This window comes from Phalacrocorax aristotelis, chromosome 14 (genome assembly GCF_949628215.1).
Source record: "Phalacrocorax aristotelis chromosome 14, bGulAri2.1, whole genome shotgun sequence".
NCBI lineage: Eukaryota > Metazoa > Chordata > Aves > Suliformes > Phalacrocoracidae > Phalacrocorax > Phalacrocorax aristotelis.
In genome coordinates, this window is record NC_134289.1 from 4,768,194 (window position 1) to 4,788,435 (window position 20,242).

General features: G+C 44.3%; 1 protein-coding gene across 1 annotated transcript; it reads right to left on the bottom strand.

The window, feature by feature from the left end:
- Positions 1-467: 467 nt before the first annotated feature.
- TSPAN15 (tetraspanin 15) lies at positions 468-18,993 on the bottom strand. The gene is made up of 8 exons (XM_075109505.1): positions 18,854-18,993; positions 13,281-13,466; positions 11,052-11,126; positions 8,581-8,676; positions 6,942-7,058; positions 3,369-3,416; positions 1,881-1,997; positions 468-1,412 (listed from the first exon to the last, which is right to left on the bottom strand). The coding sequence occupies exons 1-8, from the start codon at positions 18,947-18,949 to the stop codon at positions 1,260-1,262; spliced, it is 888 nt and encodes a 295-aa protein (XP_074965606.1). The 5' UTR covers positions 18,950-18,993; the 3' UTR covers positions 468-1,259.
- Between the last annotated feature and the right edge of the window lie 1,249 nt (positions 18,994-20,242).

A 20,242-nucleotide genomic window follows, 5' to 3' on the forward strand; every position in this document is an offset into this window, starting at 1 on the left:
AAAAACGGGTCAAGGACAAGGAAATTTAGAAAGCAGGAGAAAAACAGCAAGGAGAGAATAGCATCAGATGTTCCTCTGTATGGCTTAGTGGAGCGTCAGAAGAGATTCACAATGACAGGATATAAAGCAAACCCGCTTCATTCTCATCCTGAATTTGTTTATTTGAAGCATCACAGTAATTAGGTTGTGCATTTCACCTGCAAGCCCAGCTGGGCTGGAAAGGCAGCGGATAAATGCTCAGGACAAAGCAATACCAAACCGTCCCCCCAGCTGTCAGTGACTTCAAGACATCACTAAGAGAAGCAAGGGAGGCACAGACCTTCAGGGACTCTGTCCAAAACCCCAGGCAAGTCAGCACCCAGGCCAGAATCACAGCTCAAGGTATTTCTGCCTTTTGACTCAGCATCTGATGGACAGGCTTGGCTTAGAGAAGGAAATAAGATGCATTTTAAATAAAATCTTTGTGCTTTTTTAAAAAAAAAGTTATTTTTTAATTTTGACAATAAGAATAAAATTTATAAACATCAACATACAGAAGTCAAAAAAACCACACCCCAATAAATCACCTAGTTAATTTACTAGAGGGGAAAAATACAGTATCTACAAGACTCAAACATCCCGTAAGTTTATACAAAAGCCAGACAGTAATACATTGCATTAAAAATATATCAAGCGTTACCTGATTGATTTGGTGTTGGCACCTGCCCCGTTATTAAAAGGCACAAAACACTGAGCAATGAAAGTGTTCAGCATCACATCCATTATTGTCAGTAAATTGATAGAGATTAGCATAAAAAAATTATTAAACACATTTAATATTCACCATGTAGATCAGTAAGAAATCTTTTTTGGAAGGAGTAAGAAAATGAAGTTGGAAAGGACAAACATTTAAATACGACATCCCAAGACTCAAAGGCTCTTCCTAGAAGTCTACCTTCAAATCTTCCCAGGATAGCTGTCATAGCTGCTTATCACTCAGTAATCATTCAAAAAAATATTTAATCAGCCACAAGCCCACCTTCCAGCAGCATCGCGACACCGCAGCAGCATCGTCGGCAGCCCAGAGCCCTTCTGGTACGTCTCTGGTTGCAGACACACCGAGAGCGATGAGGCTAGGGCGGTATCGGCCCACTGCCCACCCGCCGCCAGCCTGCTGGCTGATTCATTGCACCCGCAGTCTGTAATAGCTGCAAAAGCCAGCACAAGCCAGAGCAGGTGGATTTGATTTTTTAAAAAAACTATATTCGAGGTTTCCAAAGTCACCCCGGGTAACACATGCAGCACCCGGCTCCAGCAAACTCGGGGGCACATCTCTCCTGCGCGTCTTCAAACAGTCTTTCACTCAGCTTGTGCTCTGTGATGATATCTTCCACCCGAGTGATGTAAAGCAAGGATAACAACACTCCCAGGAACTGCGAAAGGAAGGAGCATCTCTAGTCAGAGATCAGATGCTGCTTACCCACCGCTTCTCCCGGCTGTTGTTACAAATCACGCATACGTACATCAGATATATGGGCACCGATGCGGTACAGAGAATCTCATATTGTTATTCTTTGCATATAGGGGTATAAACGGATCATTTTTGTGAAGAGCTAATGTAGCTAATTACCAGCCCTGTGCCTTGAGCATTAGAAAGTCTTAGTGGACGCAGCTGGGGGAGGAGAGGACTCCAAAAAAAACCCAAGTGAACCAAATTAACCAGCCAAACCCTGCAAAATATCACTGAAATGCTACTAAATTACTGGAATGCCACCTCAGCTTATCAGTTACCTTAAATTTAAGTAAAGAATTATAACTAAATACAGCCAAATGGGATATTGCATGCCACAGCAACAAATCAGATACTCCCTTTAATGGGTAATGCACTGGCCCCTTCTTACCTGGGGTAGCAATATGCCGAGCATCACGCCGGCCATGATGCTGTAGTTGTCCAAAAACCAAATAAGCACTGCATTTGTGCACCCACGGACATATATAACATGCTGAACACTCAAGCGCTGCAAAATAACAGAGCAGACATTGAAAGAGGCAGCTGAACTGGCGTACGATACAGTAACGCATGATAATTTCCATTTCAGGGAGGCAAATCTGCTCCTCCTTCGCATCTCTTTAAACCCACTGATTTCGACACAGATCTCATCACTAATTCTTCTGCCTGTTTTTTCGTTGTTCCACCCCTGAAGAAGTTATTTCATTTTATTTTTTTCAAATCTTGGCTCGCAACTACTTTTCTAAATGAAACACATCCGATTCTCATTTTAGACCACTTGGAAAGTAGAGAAGTCTCTCCTTCGCTTTTATCTCTGCTTCCAGGTTGAAAGTACAGCAGTAGAAAAACATAAATTGCAGACCAAGTGCTTTGCAATAGACTCTAAAAAGGGCAGGAACAAGAGGATTTCGGATTCAGTCCTGCAAGCTGCACTGCACCGTGACCCCAACCCATAATATAGAAAGCACTTGAGGCTGCAAAGAGTCCTAAGCAGATGAATGGGGTAAAGTTAAGCATATGCTTAAGTGCTTTGGGCATTAGAGCCAGGCTGGAGCGTTTAGGTGATTAAGCCATAAATCAGTGAATCTAAATGAAGACAGGTCATATGTAAAGATAACTGGTAATCCCCAAAACTAACAACTGAAGCTGGCATTGTGTGCCAAGTGCCACAAATGAGCTGGGGAAAGGGGTTTTTTCAGACCAACCCCCCCTCACCAGCACTCCAAAGCTAGGAGTGGAGAACTCACAGCAGATCCAATTACTGATTTCCCTTCTTAATCACTCTGCAGTTAGTGCCTTGAGCTGGCAGTCTCTACCCTGGAGTCACTGGGGCTATTCCCGAGAGGGAAGACTGAAGGAGGAGGAGGCCCCATCCCACTCCTGGAGGGAGGAGCGGGCTGACAACACGACTTGGGAAGTCCCACTCCTCTTCCAGGAACAACCATTACAGGCTTAAAAATAAAACACCCGCTACTGGGATATAAAATACTTAGAAACAGCTAAGTTGGCTTTACTGAAACCAATTTTATTCAGTAAAAAACTTTGGGTTTTAAGTATTCAAAGCTTTCCCAAACTCAAATACTACTGAAAAGTAGGAAAGCAGTCGTCTTCACATTAATTGTGCAGTTAGTGTAAGGGGAATGAGCTTTGGGAAGACGTGCTTCATGCACATCAAACAAGGAATCATGGAAGATACCAAAATCAAACAAGATTAGGGGTTTTTTTTAATATTTGAACGCTTTTCCGGATAAAATAATTTTAATTGCCGACATAACTGTTTGGTAGATTGAAGTATGCAGAAGACAATTTGATAGCTGACCAAAAAAATGCAGAGAAGTACCACCCTTTGCCATGACAGGGTGGACACTGGTTACATTACCTCTTTGTCAATGGTTTTGTATCCACACATAGTGTTGATAATGTCTGTCTGAAAATAAAACAACAAATATAAATGGTAGCAGAAAACAAAAAATCACAAAAAAAATATTTTTACTCCTTTTGTGTTCACCCAGCTCATACAAAAGCAACAAGAGGGTCACTTACCGGTCCAACACCAATTTCTTCCAGCAGCCCCAAGGTCAGATTTAGATAGAGCTCTACATGATTTTAGAGAAATCAGTATTGCCAGTGTGTCACAACACAAGACATTTGAACCGTATCTGTCCAGCAAAACCAGTGTGGCATCAGCAACCAAAGATTGCCAGGACAGAGCTGTAAGGCCACAGCTGCTTACACGGAACAAATGGCTGGCTTTAATTTTAAGGCCTTAATAACTTAACACATCTTACTAAGAAAACCAGGGGTTAACATGGGCATCATGGCATCACGATGACAAACTTAAGCTCAGAAATATCTAAACCCCAAATAATGTCCAATACTATGAACACTTACGAACATTTTACAAGACCAAATTTATTATAATGTATTTTTACGTATCATATATATTAATATAACATTCATATATTAAAAAAAAAAAGACTGAGCGTTTGCATTCACCACAGATTAATGACACATTTTCTGTAGCCATTCAGTACTTCGCTTGCATCCTGAAGTTCTACCTGGCCTGGCAAAGCTAACATGAAAATACTGTCCTTCACTTACAAATCAACCAAAGTAAAACCCACCAGCATCAAAGGAAGGTATGTACAAAGCCAAAGATGTGGAAGAAAATGAGAATAGACAGATGAGGGAGATAAGGCAGAGCAAGCTTTACTGTACTGATATGCCCTCCCTCAAAATTAAGACAAGATGTAGACACGAGATTTCTAAATGCCAGTGACCTCTGAGTGGTGACTGGGGTTCCCGGGTCACCTCCCGGGCAGGAAGAGGGATGTTTGCAAGAGGCAGAAGGAAGATGGATGTTACAAAATGACAGAAACACCAGCCAGGGTCAAGATTTTTTTAAGATCCCAAAAAGCCAGGCTCTCACCTTGAACATGCAACTGTCTGACAGACAAGGTTCAGCGCATGTCCCCCCCCTCCCAAAAGCGCTCTATTTCACAGGTCTGTTGCAAACAGGTGAGCAGTACCCATCTCTTACCACAGGTAATAAATACTCTTGGAGGTCAAGGTTTGCAATACTAGGTAGGCATCAGCATCTTGCTGTGTCTTCTGTGAGTGATTTCCCATTTACAAAATGCTTAAGCCTAACAGACAAACACATGGACCTCCGCAAAACTTGTGACAGCAATAACACAGCATATGCTAACAGGACATCACGGCACGAGAAAAGGTAGGCAACAGATAAATGCATTGGAAACAGAGGTTTATAGGCATTTGGGGCCTAATTTTTATCTGCTATACTAGTGTAAGTCTTTAATAAATACTTTACTTGAAAACAGTCTCTTCAGAGCCCCCCCAGTATAAGCCTGGCTCATCTTAGCACGGGGCTTTCTAAGAGGATCAGAATCCAACCTCTGACATTAACAGGAGTTTTCCATGACTACGAAGTGAATGAGTAATCACAAACCATATCTGTAGTTTTCCAGGACAGAAACCAGCCTGTATTTAGAAGCATTTGTCAAACACAGAAGATTTACGCATCTTCTGGTTGGTTTTTTGTTGTTGTTTTGGTTTTTTTCCCCTCAAGGCAGCTGGCCATACAGCCGCAGGGTTAGTGTCATCCTGCCCAATGTGTGTCCGTGCCGCTTGGACTTCACGCAGCACATCGATGGCATCCCAGGGTGGCAAAGCCCTAACATACCGCAGCATCTTGCTGAACAGCCTACCCTTAAATAAGAAGCTAGCTTAGTGTTTTGGGGCTTCTCCCCACCTTTCAATTCGTTTCACTGAGCTTAACACTTCACAGGCTACCTTTAGGCTGCAAGTAGCCTCATCCCCACCTCCCCAGTTGCCAATGAAGCATATTAAGAATATATTCCCCCGTCTTCCTCAGAGAAGTTCTTATTCTAGTGCTTCCCTGCCTGGCAGGTTGCATTTGACATCCTCAACATGTTTGATTATTTGTGCCATGGCTGAAAAAACACCTAGCATTTTTAGTCACTGGTTAACGCAGCGCTTCACCTTCACAGTACTGCTGCATTCCCACACACATGGACTAACCTTTAAAAGCAAGACTTTAACAGAGAAATGAGAATTACAGAAAAACAAGCAGTATTTTGAATAACCCATAAAAAGCCAGATTGCTCTTTACTAGTCAGCTCGATTTTCCTTTGCCATCAGCCGAGGGCAAAATCCTGAGCTCCTCTGCTCCGTGCTGCTGTGGATCAGCACATATTCTTTTCATATACACAACTTTCTTATTCTCAAACACCTAAGACTTAAAACATAACTGTTTAGCTTTGATTTCTGAGAATAAATCAAAGCTCAGTGCAGCTTTAAACAGACTCCTTGTCATACATGAAAAATGTGTAAGCATACATAAACACTTCTATATTATACACATTTCTCAGCAACACCTATCAGGATCACTAACAATTACTGCATTTTTTAAACATAATTACTGCATTTTTTCCTTTTTTTTTTTCTTTTTTAAATTAAACACCCATCCTTAAGGCAGACCTTGAAAGGGTAGCACGTAACAGACACTGGTAGGCTATCATGGGCTCTACTCTGTCCGCTCTTACACATACTCAATTTCTCTGTCTCGTGTTCAGACCAAAGATCAAAACCCACAAATCCAGCATGGGCAAGCCCTGGCTTAAAGTTGATGAATAGTTCTTTATCAAAACCAGCATTACATCCATCCCTAAAATGAAGGGTGATGAATTAAAACAGCTAAAATGTATATAAAATACAAGGTCCGTTTATATGGAACTTAATGCCTGCTCCTAGTACTGCCAACACCAGTTAGTACCAGTTCATCATGGACTTGAGACCAGCTAGTCCAGACTCCAGCTGACAGGGTGTCCCTTCCAGGGAGGATTTTACACAGTGGCAAGGCGGGCAGTTTTCAAGGACGGGTCAGGGTACAGCAGGAGCTCCATTCTAGACCCGCACCCACAAGGAGGCACTGACCCTCAGGTCATTTGCCCGCACTTCTGGCTTTCTTTGGATGACGGGGTTGTTCTGTTTGGTTTTTAATTCATGCAGCAGCTGGTGCACGTCACTCCAACCCCCACCCACAGAAGCAATTGGGGCCCAGGCTTCCTGGCAAAGCTGGAGCAGCAAACCCTGGGGAAAACACCAGCAAGACTTAATCTCTAGCAGCCCTGGTCCAGGCATGCCATAACGTTAGGGGAGTTCCCAAGATCCCCTCTGCTTTTCTAGGAGTGTGCAGCAGGGCAGGAACGCAGACCGGAGCCAATACATCTCAGCCATTACTTTCCTCTTTTCAAGCTGTCAAGACCCATGGATCCATAGCTGTCACTTCCAGGAGGGACGCATTTTCCTTCACTTCTTCCCCCAGACTTTAAAGTAAGGCACCGTTTTTAGCAAACGCTGTCGAGCCGGCAGAGAGCAGCGATGCCGCAAAGCCGGGACTTGACCTTACCTTATTTGTGACACAGCAAGTGTAGGGCACCCCGCAGGCTAGCGGTCCCGGCGCCGCACAGTTGTGGTACACGTTTTGTGACCAGTCCTTATAATCTTCCCCACCGCAGCACTTAAACTGGACAAAATGACACAAAAGGCAAAAGAAAGAAAATTCATATCTTAACAGAAACTCTTCTAATGACCAGAAAACAAAGGAATAATGCAGCAGTTAAGAGCACCGAGCTACCCAGCGATCCTGCCATTTCATCAGCAAGGCATATAGGAATGTATATGATAGATAAAACTGAAAAGAATTAAAGATATAGGTAGTGTTCTTCTGTCACACATCACGCTATTGCCCGAGGTGCCAGAGAAAAGGATGTCCTGCTCAGCTCCATCTCCCAGCTGTTCTGAGTTGAAAAACTATCTTTTCAGGTCTGGACATCATTAAGCAGTGTTTTTACATTCACTCCATCTTGAGCTCTAATGTACCGCTTCAATTATTTAAGGATTTTGACTACGTTTCTAAGTGAGTCTAAAAGACAAAAGTGTTGCTACAAGACATTAAAAAAATCTCACCAAAACATTTTCGGTGTAATTTAGTAGAACTGAGATTTGGCAAACACATACTGTAAGTTTACACTGACTTAATACAAATATTCGCTTTATATTTTAAACAAATGGAAAAGGAACAGTTTATTTAATCACTAAAATGTATATTCACCCTACATATACATGATTTTGGGCAGTGCATGGAAACTTTAAAGCATTATGAAGTCTAATGACAAAATTTCCTCAGGATGGTTGGCTTTTGACAGACTTTCCATACTAACTCTGTTTTTCAAAGCAGGCTGCCATCTCCATAACGATGTCATAAAATATACATATCACTTCCTAAGTTAACTTTTTCTTTTTTAATCATTATTTGGCATGGTCATTGACATCACATGGGCCCCGACATCACATTTCTGAACATTTTCTGCTTCTTCTACAGTCTCTGAACTGCATGGCAGAACTCTTCAATAATCCAATAAACTTTTCAACACACCAGCCTTAAAAAACCAAAAAGGCTGTGAGTCAACTATATGTGCCATTAAGTAATGCTCAGCTGGGCTCAACACAGTTTCTTAATTTTAATTACAGGTATATACGCTTCCACAGGCATTTCTTTTGAATAACTACCTTGTTAAAGAGCTCGGTATATGCCCTCAAGCGAAAATACAACAGCCTAATTGCCACCTAATTCCTCCTTATCCAGTGCCTTCTGTTAACAAGATGCTTTTGAATGTCTCAGATCAGCCGGCAGAAATGCCTAGCATACGAACTTGGATGAAATTTAGGCTGAATTTTTCGGAACCCAGCTGTGGGGCTCGTATAAGCCTAAACGTTTGCAGGATCTGGCCTTGAGCATCTGAATCATGCCTACCAAGGCAAAAGCTGCATTTTGCCCCTGCTCCTTGCAGTGACTGAGGGGGCTTCAAATGCCAGCTGGGATGCTGGAGGAGCCCTGCCCACAGTGATGCTGTAACAGATGACGCCCGAGATCTCATCCCCCTTCTCAGTAAGAACGTGATTATCTCATCATTGGAAAAACTAAAGCCCAGGACCTACCACATCTTGGCACTAAATTAGTCCCAGGAAGAAAAAAAAGAACAAACCTGCTTTTGAACAGAATCCATGATGTTCTTGAAGTCTAAATCATCATAGTAATTCTCAATTCCTCTCCTTATATTATCATTCAAAAAGTTGATTGTCTAGGAGGCAGAAGTAAAACAAGATTCATGGGTTACACACCCCGAAACAAAATTAAAAGAACAAGTTAAAGTGACAAGTGTAACTGATGAGCACAAGGGGAAAACCTTTTTTAAGAAAAAACAAATACCAGTTAAAAATCAATCACAGCACAGTCCTGCAGGGACTGGCCATCCGTCCCCTTTCAGGGAAGCAACCTCACTGCTGGGTTTGGACTGAGAAGTGCTAGCAGTGCGACACCTCTCCAGCGAGGTGCTGCTGCTCTGAGACTCTCCAAGCGTCTCCCAGAGACGGTCCCGTTGTGCCCCAGGCTGAGAATGGGAAGGCAGGATCCCTCCCACTGGGCACTAGGAATCCCCAGCATCTTTTGGGTGATAGAATGGCAGGTTTGGGTCTTGGCACCGTGGTCTGCACCACTCCCTGGGCGACAAGAGCTGACTGTCTCCCTGCTCACCATCTTCCAACAACTTTATTTTCCATTAATTTTATTTTCACCATTTATTGTCCAAGGAATCCACAATTGCCAGATAATGAGCTTTATTCCACCTTAAGCAGAAAAAAGTAGAAAAAAAATCTCATATTGGCATGTTTTACAGTCATGATTCTGAGAAATATGGCAGTGGAGTGGTGGCAGGTATCAAACAGTATCTCCTCAGCTTGGCATATTAGAGATCAAATCAACAAAACACTTTTGAAGTTCAGAAGATGAAGGGAAAAAAATATTTATTTTCAACATCCAGCACCATCATAGCATAGCAAAAATTGAGATTAAACATAGCCAGAATGTAACCACTTTCCTTTCAGCCCAGCTGCTAAAATGATCAAATCCTTGCAGGTCAGAAAGCAACCTGAAATACATGCACTCGTTTTCTCAGTATTACAAACTGCGACACTTAAGAAGAAAACAGAACAAAAACTATTATCACGGCAATGATTAGAAATAAGAAGGAATTTTGCAGAACTATCCTAACTGGCCAAGAGCAGCTGCAAATACCAAGACTACCCTTGCGCTGCCTGTATCGCCCCACTTGACAGATCTGAGAAGGAAACAGAGAAAGAAATAGGAAAAATCAATGACATATGCAAACCAATCAGCATTTAAATAAAGGCTATTACCCTAAGCTTTTATTAAGTAATTCCTTCCCCTCCCCACCCTAACTCCAACTTCTCCATTAACCTCGTACAACAAGGAAAGAAACCTGTCCTTGAGCATTGCTGTCCTGCTCAGACACGCAACGCATGTGACAGGAAAACTTCCTACACAAAAACCCCAACGATACATTTTCTTTGTCCGAAAGTCAACAGCAATTCTTCCTCGTCCTCTCAGCAAATACCATCTTTGGCATTTACTTGATTTGCTGCCAACCAAATTCTCTGCACCCCGTGATGCCCACACTCCTACACAGGGCAGGCTGATCTGCTCCCTCCGGACGAGCCCGGTGCTCCCACCACAATTCAGAATAAATCCTTGCACGGGGCCAAGGCCCAGTGCTACAGCACAGCTAACGACAGCTCTCAGAATCGAAGATAACATCCTCTGCTCTCACAAGACAAGCTCACGACTCCAGTCCAGCATGGAGTACAAAGAAAACACTAGCTAGGGAACCATAATACTACTTCAAAATAGAAATGAGTTGATTTTTTTTTTTTTAAATAATCTTTAAGACTTTTTTTTTTGGTGGAAATTAGATGGGTAGGATTGGGGTGGGGAGGGAAGAGGTCTTATTATTCAGACTCTCCTTTTAACGGCTGTATTTTGCCAGATTAGAAAAAAAATAACCAAAGCATAGAAATCTAGTCCTTGGCGTAGTGAAGACATTTATGTTTTAAAACATTTCTAATGAAGAAAATAGTCTGCTGCTCTCAGTTCAGAAAAATTAATGTTTTTATATAATGATAGCATACTTGTAAATGATGGGGTCTCCTACAGAAATCAGTTACCTTGCTTATGGGTGTGGGGAGGGAAGAGCTGCCCTTCAGGTAAGGTAATACATGTTGAGCATTAAAAAATAACAAAGTCTCCGAATGCAGCTGGAAACTTCCCAGATCAGCAGTCTGAGACCCAGATGGCAAATGAGAAGAAAGCACTCTGTAATACATGAAGAGCTGGAAACTTGTTTTGCCTGTCTTGCACATTCTTAGTTACCAGACTTTCTCCAAATTCTTTCATCTGGAATTCATCTCCCGAACGGGTGGCCTATCCCACCCACCCCCAGAGCTGAAAGGCCCTCAGAAGCCTGCACCTGCCTTCAGGCCTCCATCAGTTAGGGCTCAGGTGAGAATTTTAATGCCTTATATTTGCTCCACAGCATAGCTGTAACATCATGGATTGTGAGTAATGTTCTGGATGACGAAAACCTAAATGAAAGCAGCCCACCTGGTTTCTGAAGATCAGGGCCACCACTCCACCCGTCAGCTCAATCAGCAAGCAGATACCAAGAATGTACATGAACTGCGGAAAAACAATTGCGAGTTCTTAAACAGAACAAACCCCAATCGCTCTTTCAGTTAGTGTCCTTAAGCCTGTGGCATTCAATTGCCAACATATTTCGCTTTCTGCATATGAGGTGTCATTTTAAAGAAAGACATAAAATTATGGTTTTGTTCTTATAAGACTGTTCATGTCACAAGAAAGCTTTTTTCCCTCATCTGAGTCTTTCTGGGTTTTGCCCAATTGGCAAACACATTGTTTTTCTGCTTTGAATGGACTCAAAAGCAACAGATGCATTTATCATGCCAAGATACTTCTCTCCATAACAGCATCCCAGAGAAGCATATTAATGGACTGCTACAAACCACACAGAACTTTATGTTTTTACGCTTCCTACAAAAACGGTACTTACCTGTTAGCTTTCATTTCTTGGGTAAAGCGGTGCTTTAAGATAATCCAAGTCACCTACTACATCACCAGTGCTAAATCAAAGTAAAATTCTGGGCTTTGTACCTTTGAGTGTGTTGCTTCAGAAGCGGGAACTGAGCAGTACCGCATTACCGAGCCAGCTGAGCACAGAGGCTGCACCATGGGCACTAACAGGACTTACTATGCTCAGTGGTAAGAAAAACTATACCTGCTACCTCTCTATTTATTTATTCATGTGTGTATACATATATACGTGCTCACTCACTCACGACCGCAGCCCATGCATCTGTGACTACTTAAAGTGCATGCAAAATCTGAATAACATGAAGAAATCCCTAGCAACACCGTGACATAGCTGCGACATGTCAATACTTGAAATGTTTTTCCAACCCAAAGGATTGTTTGGGTATAAAAGATGCCTGTTACACGAATTTAGGTCCTCACCATTATGAAGCACTTTGTCAGGAAAGAAGTTTTCGGATCTCTCATCTGAAAATAGTCTCTAAAGTTCTGCCCTGAAAGCTGGTTTAATATCTATGCTCTCAATGCCCAGTATCAGTGTCAGCACTCCCTGGACAGATATCTTTTCTCCTGCTAAATCTGGAATCCGCCTGAGAAGCAGACATTAGGGACCTTCTTGATTTAAATACTCTACCAGGTTTGCTACCACAACAGGAACAGAAAATGTCCTCGGCATCAGGCAAGGACACACCACCACGCTCAAAGCGAAAGAAGCCACCACCACCTAAGGGCAGACTCTCAGTAAAATTCCAGCCTAATCTCAAAAGCCACAGTTACCCTTGCTTTGGCCTACACAACATACCACTTCTTTACAACGAACCGATGTGAGGGTGAAAATTACATTTTCGCGCTTTACTTTTCATTAGTGGATGCGCAACTTCCATCTGCAACCACAGCACTACACAGGAGGCTCCCTAAAATTTCCCCTTTTCAAAGGCACTGGAGAGAAAACCTGTGTCCCTTTCGTTTCCCCCTCAGGGCCCCTCTCTCGAAGCCCCGCGGCGCTCACACAGCCTGCGCGTAGCAGGCACCTCTCCGTGTCCCCCCGTACTCCACGCCCCAGCCAGAGGCAGGCAGCCGCCGGCGGCCCGAGGGACGTCACTCTGACCTGGGGTTTCTTTCTCTAGCAGCTTCCTCCAGGTTGAAACAAGAAGCGTCTGGAGAACCGTCAGAAACCGCAGCTCTTCTCTGCGCTGAGTGACGACGGGGGAAGCGGCAGCCAGACTTTGCCTTGACCTTCGGCCAAGGGGCAGCAGTTTCCTCCTCTCCAGAGCAGTTGCCCTAAGCAGGGCGAGGGCCTACGGTATGGCCTGACCGGAGCGAGAGCGGGCACTGCCGTGCCAGGCTAGCGTCAAATGGTACGTCAACAGCTGAGTTTGCACAAGATCCACACCAGCTGAGAATAATTCACATTCCTCATTGTTTTCCGTAAAGCCCTTTACTGGAAAGCTGGTTTTCTCAGCGCTGGGCTCTGACCCTCGCTCATCCTGCCACGGGCAGGAGAAAACACTGCCGCTCCCTGACGGAGGGACATGCACAGGCCACAGTTAGGGGACCACTGCCATAAAGCAGGTTTAGATTTAATTAAAATAAAAAAAAAAAGCAACTTTATTAAAATATTTTTCAGTGCAGACATAGAAAGAGTTACGGGTTTGAATTCAGGTGACACTGAAAAGCAAAAGCAATGAGCTCTAAGAATTAAGAATAAAAAACTCCAACACTTACTGCTTGAAGAAGGCATAAATTGTCTCTTAAAGAAGCCAGTACACCCACAAAAGATACAAGGAACATTATAATGCCCAAAAGTATTAAAATAATTGCTGGGGCTAGAAAGGCACTTTCTAGAGTTTTGTACTTCTGTCTTTCAACTTCTGCATAAATCCCAACCGCGAGGACAAGGGCTCCGATCACCTGAAACAGGAGAAGAGAAGAGCACAGATGTTACTCTTTTTCCCAGTAAACACAGAGGTGACATTTTGTGAGTACACATGAACCTGCGACTACTCACTTCGGAATTAATTATTAACAACGAAACACTCAAATCACAAGTATGGATAAACAAACCGCCTCAAAGACTAAAGCAGAAAAATGCTGAGTTCAAAAAGACTGAGATTTGTTCATCCCAAAAATATATTCAATAATGTTTTAACGTTCTGGAAGTTAAACAAATTGAAACATCTGTCACTGGTTGAAATGTAATTTATTACTCATCTGAGATCATATATACTGCATACACTAGCAAATGCCTTGGCATTAATAGTCCTCCTCTGCACATCTCTCCATCCTTCCCGCTGTGTGTGTGTACATATATATGCCTCTAACACATCAATTTCTAAACCAGTCTGCAACCAGCAGCTTATATGTCCCTTCCTATCAGCTCCTGCTGTATTTAGGCTCAGTAAATATGGTCAGGTGTATCCTATACCTCCAGTCCTCCTGCCATCAGGGGAAATGCACCGGATTTAAAAAACACACCAAACCAAAAACCAAACAGACAAAAACAAAACACCAAAAAAAACCCCAATCCCCCCCTAAAAAAAACAAAACAAAACAAAACAAAACCCCCTGCAAGTTTGAAATTACACCACTTTCTTGAGCACTACCAGATAAAGCTGGCAAGCGGAGCAAGCAGTAGCGCATTTCATTTAACAAGGTAAAGACACTTCAATCACAACAACTACAGCTAAGTCAAAATCATTTAATATTAAAGCTATGGCGTGCTGCAAGTCGCTTAAAAATAGCCCTCAACACTTAATCATGAAAATTGCATTGGAAAAACTTTACTGACAACTCCACCAGCGCGGCAATCCCTCAGGGACGAGCCCAGATTCAAATCAATCACTTTGGCAATCCGACAAACAGCATTTCCCTCTCCTGACCCGATATTTCAGCAGCAACCCCGAGTCTGCTCCCTGCACACCAACAGCAAGGAGGGCACGCTCCTTAAATATAAGCAGCTTTTTGATCTCACACGGTATACCCCAGACAAAGGTTTAGCAAAACACACGACATACGTAGTTGGAAGATCATGAACCCAACAGTTGAAATATTTTAATTGTGGGATATCTTAAAACAAATACCAACTTGCTGGAAATTCTTGATTTTCCACAGGTAAGAATAAAAACCCAAAGGATATTATGCGAGAAATGCCACCAAGTTGCGATTTAAAAAAGAAAAATCTCTGAAGGTTCATCCTTAAAAACAAACACACCGAAGCTATTTAAAAAACAACTTCAAATTTTACATCACCAAATTCAGCATAACTCTCCCTCTGACAAATTCAGAAATTGGACTGATTATAGAAGGCAGAAGAGAAAATATGGTGGACAAATAACAGGTACGCAAATTTACCATTTATATGCTTCTACTGTAAAACTGTAATTAGGGTTTTTTACTACTAAACGGTCAATTTGTAGCGTTAGCTTTATTCTTAAAAAAATTTCAGTAATAAAGTACTTTTCAAGCAGAAGACAACATAAATCAGTTTGAAATTTTTAAACACAGATGTAACAATCAAGAGAAGAGTCTCAGAAGCATACAAACCATTACAGAACATAAAATTGGTGATGGCACAGGTACATGTGACGCAGGAGTTCTAATCTTTTTTAATAAAAGTAATAATAAAAAAAAAAACCCACCACACTAAAAACCTGATATCTTTGGGTCCAGATTGTGTTTACCCTGCTCGGAAAGCAGCAGATAATACAACTTAAAGACAGACTATCCTGCAAACGCTCAAGCAGTGTTAACAAGCTCAACATTTGCCTGGTAGGTATTTTGTTTATTAAAAAAATAATAAATAAATAAATAAAATCATGAAAACAGGGAAAAAAGCTTGATGGGGATTATCTGAATTTCAGAAGCCTGTTGTTTCGAGACTAGAACATTTACTGACATGTCTCTTAGCCATAGTTTTCTCATCAAAACATTCCGTTTCAGTTAGTCCTTAGTTTTAAGGATTCAAAGGTGCCTGTGAGTCGAAATACAAGACACGTTCCCACTTTACCAGCTTAAGATTTGGAGACGTATGTAGAGATACTTATATATGTTTGCATCTTCGTCCCCTTCCACCTGCATTTTGCTCACGCACCCTCCAAGACCACTTCTAGCATTTTCAGCGTACAAAAAGCTTCAGTCCTGCCTTTTGTTTTTCAAAAGCAGCTTGGCCCAGAAAACACAACCCCAAAACTGCCTCCCCCATAAATTCCCACCCATTCCAGCTTTTACTGCCCCAAGGGCCAGGGTGGCCGATATCTCACCCCAGACAAATTACAGGAATAAAGCTATCTCACGATAAACAGGGAGCTTCTCACCACTCCTCTGCTCTCTTCTAGGCGCGCACCAAGCCGCCTGCCCCGGAAGGCTTCAGGATACCAGCATTAAAATTATGACACTGCCCAAGAAGAGGACAACAAAATACCCCTGTGATAAAACTCCCTGGAGCCATCCTACGTTAACAGCTCTGCACACCGTGGATGCAGAGGGCACGTGCCGCAGGGAGGCGGGAAGGCTTCACGCTGCATTTAGCAGTACCGCGGCGACGCCAGGGGAAAAGCATTTGCTGAAAAACAAAAAAAACTCAGATCGACCTATCGCATAGTAGACACACACATGCATTCCAATTTTTATAGAGATTTTTGAAGCATTAAAAAAAAACACTTTTACGGGGGGAAAAGCCAACTTAAGTACGCAATTAAAATCCTCCTTCCTTACAGGTAGTTTTTATGCTTTTATTATCTTCGATTTTTAGAGCATTTAATAAAAATAATTAAAATAGCAGCTATTATTTATGCCAAGCAGATGTGCTAACTTAACAATCATCCCACTCGCGTCTCTTCTCCAGGACTGTGCTCTCCCTTCCTGTGACAAGGGGCAGAAATAAACTTTTACGTAGGTATCCCGCAAACACACGCGCTGTTTACATCCTGCATCCTTCACAACAGCTCCCGACTTGGCAATTCATGCTGTGTCTGCAGGAAAAACCTACTGGCCATGATTTGCATTAAATGAGGATCCACCATCAAATAGCAGGGACTTTCTCTGGGTCTTTTGCATGCACAAAAGTTGCTTTCCCAAAAGAACGGAAAAGCATTTATTTCTAAGTAGTGGTTTTAACCCTGTATTTACAATACTTATTCTGAAATACAGTGCCCACTCAACAGCAGCACCTTCTGTTTAAAATGCTGGATGTTGTTTCAGCCAGGCAAGAAAAATCACATTACAGCCTCATCCACCAGCAAAGCAGTTGCCTGAACAAGTTACAGTGATGACTAGTTTTTTTAAAAAGCCCCAGGCAACATGGGAAGACACAGCAGCAGCAGGGCCTGTAGCAAATGTCCCCTCCAGTACTCCCGGAGATGCTTTCATTTCCTTTCTGCTAAGGCTGATATTTTGTTCCTGGTGGTTTTAAGCAATCCTGGGGCCTCGAATCTGGGCGTTCATCACTCGCAAATGTACTGGAGAAACAGGAACGGCAGGGAGGAAACCGTACGGCCTCAGCATCCCAATATGTCAAAGCCCCAAAAAACAGCAAAAGAACACAAATCACCCAAAATTTCAGCAAGCCAACACTCCGCAGCCAAACTTTACACCCATTTACACCAATCAAAAGAAAAAAAAAGTCAGTAAGACTCACACAGCTGAAAAAATAACCAGCCCGATGATATTTACAGCTAGTAAGATCCGCTTCGCTAAGCCGAAATAAAAGAAAATTTCAAGCGAGAAACCCACGCGCCCTACCTCACACAATTCAGTGCATGCTCGGCCCGAACGCCGGGAGCACGCTGCCCAGCGCCAGCCTTCCCGAGAACAAGCGCCGCCAGCCCCCATCCTTCCCCTTCCCGCAGCCCCCACCACGCCTGCCGCCCCCTCTCCCTCCCAGAGCAAGCCATCTCCCCGGCAGAGCTGACAAATGGAAGCTCTTGGTTATAAACAAGGGCAGAGTGTTGAAAATCCAGAGCAAGCAACTACAAAGAGTGAATAAAATCCTCCAGCAGCTTGAAAGAGGCTTTGTCCTCCACGGACACGCAGAGAGACGTTTCAGAAGGACCCTTTTTCTGCTACCGGATTAATTTTTACATCCCACCAGCGACAGCCCTTGTTGCCAATGGAAAACACGGAGCAGACGGCGTGCACGGTCCTTCACAAAGGACACGGTGCAAAAAAAGGGTTCGAAAAATAACACAGAAAAACCTCCTTTTTCCAAAAATCGCATCTGCTGAGTAACTGCAGTGGAGTAACACAGGCGACTTCGGGAGTCTAAACCCAAGGGTTTTCCGTGGTTGGTCTGTTTGCTAAGAAAAGACAAAAGATATCCAGGATCCCAAAAAGCCTGAATTACACCCGAACAATGTCCGTTTCAATATTTGTTCATCCTTAAATCATAGCTTTAATCAAACACCTACTATCAGGCCCGGTGGATCTAAACCTTTTCTCCCACACAACACGCCAAAAGCTTCGTGTCCCCACCTTGTAAATACTGCATCGACCAGGACAGAAACACAGAGCAGCAAAACAAGAGCGTAAGCAGTGTTTAAACTGAAAGAGCCAGACAGAAACCCCGCCTAAGCATCTCGTACATCAGCGCAGCCTGGAACCAGCACAGCCAGACAGCATCGCCCCGGTATCCCAGAGCCTGAAAAACCACCTTTTGAAATTTTTGGTCCTTACAACGAGCCCCGACGGCTCCTTCCAGCCCGGAGGGTGCCAGTTTGGGGTGAATTTGCCACATTTGAGAAGTCAGTGGTAATAGCCTGGACCCATCAACTGGGACTTGATCCCTTTTAGAGACAGCACGTGGGTTTTATCTGACACCTGGGTGAGGACAGAAACACGCCTTTGGTTTACAGCGTCACGGTATTGCCCAGCCCAGGCTCGGAAAGGGAATTATCCGATGCACCGATGACTGAGTTTGTAGGGCAAAGGCTTCACTTACCCAGCCCCCCGAGGGGAAAAAGCGGTATTTTAATACACGCATAAATGATTGTATCTGCCAAACTTCCAACCCCTGCAGGTCCCCATCCACCAAAACCAGTTTGCCACTCGCTAGGGAAGGCCAGGGAGCTACACCCACAGCCACAGGTGCGCCAGCCGCCGCCTCTGCATCGCAAGCGCTCATTATTGCAAAACCCCTCTTCCCCGGGAGGCCGCGGCGCTCCCCGCGGCGCCCGAGTCCGGGACCCCCCGCACCCCCCGCCCGGGACCCCCGGCCCGCGGCCACGCGCTCGCACAGCCTCAGGGTGGGGAGGGGAGCGCCCCACGCACCCCCCAGCCCACGCGTGGGCAGCCCCCGCCCTCACCCAGAAGGTGGTGGAGTAGATGATGAGGCTGAGCTTGAGGCAGAGGTAGGAGAGCCGCCCGCAGTACCGCACTTGCTCCGCGTCCCCCGCCGCCATCCTCCCGCCCCGCAGCACCTGCCGCCGCCCGGCCGGCCCCGCTTCCCCTTCCCCTCCCCTCCCCGCGGGAGGGAGCGGCCGCCCCACCGGGCGGGACCGGGGGCGGGACCGGCCGCGGCCCCGGGGCGGGGGGAGAGGTACACGAGTGGGTGCCCGGGGGTGCCACACGGGGGGGGAACCACAACACGGGGGGGGGGGGGGGGGGGAAGCTCTGAAACGCTCCCAGCTCCGGCTTTTTCCTTCTTTTTTTTTTTTTGTTTTTAAGTGTGGTTTTTTTTTTTTTTGAGCAATTTCCTTTGCACATGCCTAGCTGCCGGGGGATAGCTCGTTCAGGAGTAACCCCACAGCTGGAAACGTCAGGAAAAAATAATATATCGCTGCTCAAACCGGCATCAAACGCTGCTGCCGGAGCCCGGAGCGACGCACGCATCCGCAGACCTCTGCCATTGGCGTTTAAGACAGCGTGGACCAAAAAAAACCAAACACCAATGCGAAGCTGCTGCTTGGGTGCTGACTGCTTTGGTTGAGCATACGCAAACATCGCAAAGCAGAATCCCTACGCTTCACAGCAGCATAATCAAGCAATACCAGAGGATTTAGGTTTCACCGTAACCAGGCGATTGCACGTGCAAAGAGGGTCCCGTCCTGCCAATAACAGCGCTCAAGTGCAACGGTGAACCGGCTTATTGCACAGCCAGCACTTTCTGCCTACGCTGACATTTATGCACCTCCTGCTGCCGTGACAGTGGGTCAGTGCTGGGCCCTATGCAGCAATCATGAACTGCAAACAGCATTCATGCCTGCGAGATGAAATAAGCCCTTTCAAGCTCGCAGTTCTGCACTCGTGTCCCACAAAGGACTATTTTCCTCCGGGGGAAAAAAAAAAGTCTCATTCAAAGTGGCAGACGACTGTCACAGAGTAGTTGTTGCATCCTGGCCCGGAGCAGGGACAGATGGCATTGAAAATCAGCGTCTGGTATCAGAGAAGATGAGGTGCAGCAGCATTTATTCTTAAGTTATCTAGCAAAGAGCCCATGGAAAACCTCCGAGCTGTGTATGTAAAACTGTGTAAGTGGTCGGTCGCACATCATTTTGGTAGGTATGTACGATAAACCAGTGGTTGCTACCAAAACCTCTTCTATAAAGCCTAAAAAATATTCCTGGATAATTCCATTATAAAATGTGCCATTGCTTTTGCATGCAGTGCTAAACTCTGCTTCTGGCAAACAAATAATCCAGCCTGGGTCCCTGCCAGCGACATCGCCTCTTACATTTCTGACAACAATACATAAT